Genomic DNA, 6327 nt, shown 5'->3' on the forward strand with positions numbered 1-6327 from the left:
TCGGACAGGGCAAGATATGACAAAATAATAATTTATAAATGATCAAGGGCTCATGAGCGATTGGGGAGCAGGGAGGGAGGGGGAAAATGAGAACTTGATGCCAGGGGCTTAAGTGGAGAGCAAATGTTTTGAGAATGATGAGGACAATGAATGTACAAATGCGCTTTACACAATTGATGTATGTGTGGATTGTGATAAGAGTTGTATGAGCCCCTAATAAAACAATTTTTTTTTAAAAAGTTGTACGGTCGCCACCACCATCATTGTAGAGCATTTCCTTTTTTCTGGTGCTCATCGTCATTATCTCCCCACTCCCCACCACTCCTAACCTTCCCTGCCAGGACCCTAAGAAACTGGGAATCCAGTTACTGATTTACCTCTCTTGGATTTCCTAGAAAGAAAAAACATCCCAGAAAAACCAACCAGCCCAAGAACAGAAACAAAACAAAACAGAGGGGAAAGCTCAATCGAAAAGAAAGCACAAAATAAAAATGAGAACATATAAAATGGGTCAAAAGGGAGAACAGATGATCCACCGTTAAATTATAACCAACACCCTCTGTCCCAGGGCGAGGCTGCTCACTCACCCCCCCCTGGTCAGTGGCAGGTTCCTGCTTCGTAGTTGGGGGCTGAGCTGTTTTTCTCCCCAGGGACTCTGGTAGAAAGGTGTACAGGGGTCAGAGCAAGGAACTTATTGACTGGTGCGATTTGCACGAAAGAGTGGTGTCTTCTGAAGAGGGTTCAGTGATGGCATTGTTCCTGGTGTAGTGATGGCTGAGGTTGGGTTTCCTTGTTTACCATGTAGAGAAAGAAGAGAGATGCGGCACTGAGCTTAAAGCTCCAGGGGGAGGAAAACTCACTGCCATCTAGTCAGTGCCAACTCCTAGCAGCCTTCTAGGGGGCACTGCCGCTGTGAGTGTCTGAGGCCGGAGCTCTTTAACGGATGGGAGTAGACAGCCTCCTCTTTCTCCTGAGGAGCGGCTGGAGGGGTTGCAATGCTTACCCTCTAGTGAGTGGCCCAAACGGGCACCTACCCCACCAGGGCTCCTTAACACTCAAGTCTCCCCGGTGAGCAATTTCAGACAGCCGTTTCTGTTGAGCAATGCCTAAATAGCTTCCCTAGCTGGAGTCTCTTACGTTTTACGTGTGCAATTTCTTGTTTTTAAATAGATGTACATAAAACTCTCACACTTCTGCTTTTTCCTCTCCCATGAAGAGAAATCTGACAGAGGTGTATTTGATGACTGTTAGGACAGCCATTTCCCTACGGAATCTTTGTAACGTGTCTGAAATGCACCATTGATGGCCTGGCACCAGCGGATAGCCTGGAGCCTGGCACAAGCTGCCTCTGCCTCATACACCTCCACAGCCATGACCCCAACCACCATTGAGTCCACCCTGACTCACGGTCACCCCTCAAGGTTTCCAACAGCTCAAGGGGCCTCAGGTGCACTTGAATCCCCGACCTTTTAGTTAACGACTTGCTAATTACGAGAGACATGGTTCACAGAAACTGAGCAACTCTTCCTCTGAGTACTGAGACCCTGGTCACTAGAACTGTTTCAAGAGAAATGAAACGATTGTCTAACAGAGTTAGTTAGGACAGAAGATGCATTGGCATAGATAGTCTCTAAGGTTGACTCTATTTCTTATCTGTGAATGTTCCTCTTGGCTATGTGGACTAATGATATGCCCTTGGTTTTCACAGTACCCGACCATGTATAGCACGGACCCCGAAAACGGGCACCTCTTCAATTGCATCCAGCGAGCCCATCAGAACACGTGAGTGCTGACCTTGGGGGGCACCAAGGACACCTGCAGCCTGGTGTCTTCTGAGCACTGAGCATGTGCTTCCTCTCTGTCAGCGACAGCAATGCTGGCAGTAGCTCTCCAAGCCTTTCTTCCTCTGGCTAGACTCAAACTCCCAGGCTTTAGATTAGCAGCCATATTGTATTAACTGTTCGTACTCCCAAAATCTGTATCTCAAAACCAAGCTTGCGGCCAGCAGATTGCTTTGAGACTCATCACAACCCTGCAGGACAGGAGTAGAACTGCCCCCAGAAAGTTTCCAGGCGTAATCGTTAGGGAAGCAGATCGCTACAGATTTCTCACATGGTTTGAGCCACTGAGCACTTAACCACGGTGCCACCAGGGCTCCTGTGGGCTCTGCAGAGGCATTTTTACGCTTGTTCGCGTTTCCCCTGTGAGCTGAGTGAAGGTTTGCAGAGATCACCAGTCGTCCGTCCGCCACCTGTGCACGGTCTGTTGCATCTCACTGATGCAGTGTCCGTGATACACCGCCACGTAGCCCACTGCCTCCGTCCCGCCTCCTCTCCTGACCCTTCTGAGCTTTTTCCTTGGGGAAATGCTCCCTTGGGGTACCAACTGGTTGACTGGCTAAGGTGGAAACCTCTTAGAGGCCTCTCTCTCTCGTTTGTTTCCACGCTCTCTCTCTCTCTCTGAAGCCAGTAAGAATAGTTTTGTTTTGTTTTTAATTATGTTGAGTTTTGTCCCACAGTTTTTTCTCCCACTCTATCCAGACCCTTCCATGATGATTCCTTTTAGAGCAGTTGGTAGCGGTAAGCAGGCACTCGTCAGTTCCTCTGGCCTCCTGCTTGCGGAGAGACTGATGTTTGTGTGGCCCATCAGTCCACTGGACAATTGTTTCCACGTGCATTTTATTTTCTTCACTCTTGTTGCCTCCAGACAGAGACCAATAACTGCACCTTAGCTGTTGCCCAGGTGCTACTCACCAAAGTAGGGTGTTGAATGCAGTCTTTTTGTGAACTGTCATGTCCGTTGACCTTGGTGTCCCCCAAGGTCACCTTCTCTCGGGGTGTTTGTAGCAAAGAAGTTTTCGTGGCTCGCGGGGCATATTTCAAGTGTTTCGCTCCCTCTCTTCCAGGTTGGAAGTGTACCCTCCCTTCTTGTTTTTCCTAGCCGTTGGAGGCGTCTACCACCCGGTAAGCTTGCCCTTGTGTCCCTTCAACAAGGGGGCTGCAGAAAGTTCATGAGAAATGGAATGGAAGGAACAGAGGGTTGTCACTTACTGTTTGAAGCGCCCTCATACTTGATGAGTTCATTGAGCTACCCTCAGCGAAGGAGGAAAGGAACGGACATCTCTAATGTCCAGGGACAGTGTTCCACAGGATTCCATCCGGATACTTTTACAGAGTTCTCGGATGAAGGTAGAATGTCCCCCACTTTCATAGGTAAGGAGAAGGCTGTATCTTTCACAAGGTCAAATAGCTTTAAGAATCCTGTCGGGGACCCTCAAGAGGGTTCCGCCTCATAGCAACCCGGTGCACAACAGCATGAGACGCCCCTGCTCGGGCGCCACCCTCACAAGGGTTGTGAGTGAGCCCGCCTGGCGGTGCAGCCACTGTGTCTGTCCATCTTGCAGAGGCTCTTCCTCGTGGTCACTGCCCCTCCACTTTACCAAGCATGGCGTCCGTTTCCAGGGACTTTAAGGGCCGAGGAATCTGCACTTGGACTCAGGCCATCTGATCCTTCCCAAAGTTATGTCTGTCTGAAAGATTTCCTTCACGCTAGTCGCGCGTGAAACAAATGTTGGCTGACCACTTAGGCTGACAGCACAGAGAGACTTGGTTTCCTGGAGTTTCACCTTTTAGTTAGGGGACACCGGCAGAAATCCGCGTAAGCAAACCACAGGCAAGCCTGGTTTCATCACACTTGGCTTGGCTGTACTTCACAGAAATGAGAAGGAGTCGGGAAGTATTGCTACTTGGGTTCCAGGTCATGCATGCACAGGTTTATCCACCCAGCCCATTTAAACGGGACCCTGTGATCGGCTGTAGGCAAGCTCTCTCAGTGACACACTGTCCCCGTCTTGTGAGGGTGCCTTCAAAAACACGGGATCGATCACAAGAGGCTTCTGAGAGGATCCGCTGGGCCAGTTAAGTTCACGGCACAGAGGGCAGCTCAGAAGGTGGGAGCAACTTTTTGAGGGGGACTTCAAAGGGGGGGTATTCTTGTGAGGTTTTCTCAGAGGACACCATTCTCTGAAGTAGGCTAAGGAAAATTGGAAACAGTGAGAAATGGGCCAGAAAAACCCGCACCAAGAGTGTTCACATCACAGCAGGTTCCCTGCTCTGGCTTTGAAGGTAGCCAAGAGTATCCTGCAAGGCTTCACTGGGAAACTGTGCCCCAGCCACCCTTCAACCCGGAGCTTGCCCCTTCAGACTTCTCATTGTCCCCAAACTCTGGTCTCCTTCTCCTCGGGTGCCCTTGCCGGCCCCAGGGCAGCCTCTTATGCTGCAGTGCTTTGCGTTCACCAGGACCAGGCAGAGTACTGAAAGCCTCCCCCCGCCACCCCCAACCTCGGCTCCCATGCCTACAAGTAGCTGGTAGACGACAGCTCTTTGTGCTTCCTGACTACAACAAAGACCTTCAGCTGGTAATATTTTACTGTATCCATGAAATGGTCAGCCTAAACATTGTGTCAGTGAACCCACGGTGTTAATACGGGTGTGCTGTTTCTTTAAGGTAAATGCTAACGCAGCCTTTTTATTTTAGCGTATCGTTTCTGGCTTGGGCTTGGCTTGGATTGTTGGACGTGTTCTCTATGCCTATGGCTATTACACAGGAGGTAAGGACCTACGGACATCTGCTAAGGAAGCACATTTAAAATCCAATGCTACTGTATTTTTTCTTTTTAGCAGGACTTTAAGGAAGGTGGGAAATAAAGTATCATGTTGTGTTCTTTGTTAACCTTGGAGTAGAACAATGCTTATTTTCAGTGAGCATTGTCTATGTGGCAATTGTAATTCCAAAAACTTTGCATGTGCTGTTTACTGCTAGGATTCTGTGATGGATGATATGATCCCCTTTTATAAATGAGGAAACAAGTTTAGGAAAATTAGGGTCAAGGTTACTAATTCATTAAGTATAAACCAAATTCAAACCCAGGTGATCTGACTCGGAATTCTTGCTCCTACCTTCTCCGGTGGGGGTTAGTGGGGGGTGGTGGGGGCTGGCTGGTTGGTGATGGGTGGTTGGTTGGCGGGGGAGGGGGGGGGCAGGGTGTGTTGGAGTGGACGGAGGGCGAGTCTGCATGTTGAGTGGAACAGCTCCACGGGCTTCTCTCGGCCAGGCCTGTCCTTGGAGGAGCCTCTGGGTGGGTTTAGACGTCTAGTAGCCAAAACCTAACAGCACCTCCCATCGACCTGACCATTACCAAAGACCCAAGCCTACTGCTGTCTAGTCTTTCCTGACATAGGGAGCCTCCAGACAAAGCATTGCTGCTCCATGGGCTTTCCCAGGGTGTGAATCTTTACGGAAGTGGTCGGCCACATCTTTCTCCCACAGAGCAGCTGGTGGGTTTGAACCACCAATCTTTGAAGTTCGCAGCCCAACACTTAACCCCAAATTATGACACCAGTGCTCGTGTGTACCAGAGGAAAGCATGAAAACGATGTAGATTGTTGATTGAAGAAGAGACACGCCCTTCTAAAGAGCCCAGAACAGAGGACCTCTGGTAGCATCCCCTAGTTTCTGAGGTCCGGCAGCAGGACGGTGACAGATTATTTGGAGGCATGGAGTCCGTGACAGGCAGGCAGCTTTAGATTAGAGAGGGTCAGCCTCTTAAAGCTGGGCATCAAGCATCCATCCCTCGGGTGCCTTCAGAGAATGGCTGCTGGGTGTGGATACGTCTCACTGTGGACATGCTCAGTAACTTCGTCTGCTCTCTCTCCAGAGCCCAGCAAGCGGAATCGCGGCGCCCTGGGCTCCATCGCCCTCATCGGCTTGATGGGCACGACGGTGTGCTCCGCTTTCCAGCATCTCGGTTGGGTGAAAACTGGCTTGGGTGCTGGGTCCAAATGCTGCCATTGAAGTATACGGGTTTAAAAATTCACATTCGTTTTGAATGACTTACCTTAATTTCCAGTTACTTTTTTTTTTTCTAAATATAATAAAACCTAAATGGCTTTAGCCTCATACCTAAACCTTCCGACTTCCTTTTTCCTTTTTGGGGGGTGAGTCTCTATCTTTCAAAGAGTGGCGTGTTCTCATTAGATGGGCGAGAGCCAGCCAGTGCCACCAAGTCTCTTCAGACGCCTGGCAACCCCACAGGAAGAGCAGCACTGCCCTGGGGGTTCCGCGACGTTTAACCTGTACAGGTGCAAATGGCCTCAACTCGCTCCCATGGAGCGGCTGGTAGGTTTGCACTGCTGAACTTGAGGGTCACTGCTCCATGGGAGACCCACTGTAAGTAAACTTTAGATGACACTTCAGGATGAATGTCTGGATACAAGGGCCGCAGTGCAGAGCCACACGTGGGGGAGGTGTGGTTCGCAATAAAGACGT

General features: G+C 49.9%; 1 protein-coding gene across 1 annotated transcript in view; it reads left to right on the top strand.

Moving 5' to 3' along the window:
- Positions 1 to 5966, top strand: part of MGST3 (microsomal glutathione S-transferase 3) — a 29506-nt gene extending 23540 nt beyond the window's left edge. Inside the window, exons 3-6 of the mRNA XM_004706761.2 lie at positions 1709 to 1782; positions 2906 to 2963; positions 4537 to 4609; positions 5717 to 5966. Coding sequence (XP_004706818.1) covers positions 1709 to 1782; positions 2906 to 2963; positions 4537 to 4609; positions 5717 to 5853 — 342 coding nt within the window. The 3' untranslated portion in view covers positions 5854 to 5966. The remainder of the gene's footprint in view (positions 1 to 1708; positions 1783 to 2905; positions 2964 to 4536; positions 4610 to 5716) is intronic.
- Positions 5967 to 6327: the final 361 nt, after the last annotated feature.

The sequence above is a fragment of the Echinops telfairi genome, unplaced genomic scaffold, assembly GCF_000313985.2.
Source record: "Echinops telfairi isolate 266 unplaced genomic scaffold, ASM31398v2 ScPeMD7_7424;HRSCAF=8462, whole genome shotgun sequence".
Lineage (NCBI taxonomy): Eukaryota > Metazoa > Chordata > Mammalia > Afrosoricida > Tenrecidae > Echinops > Echinops telfairi.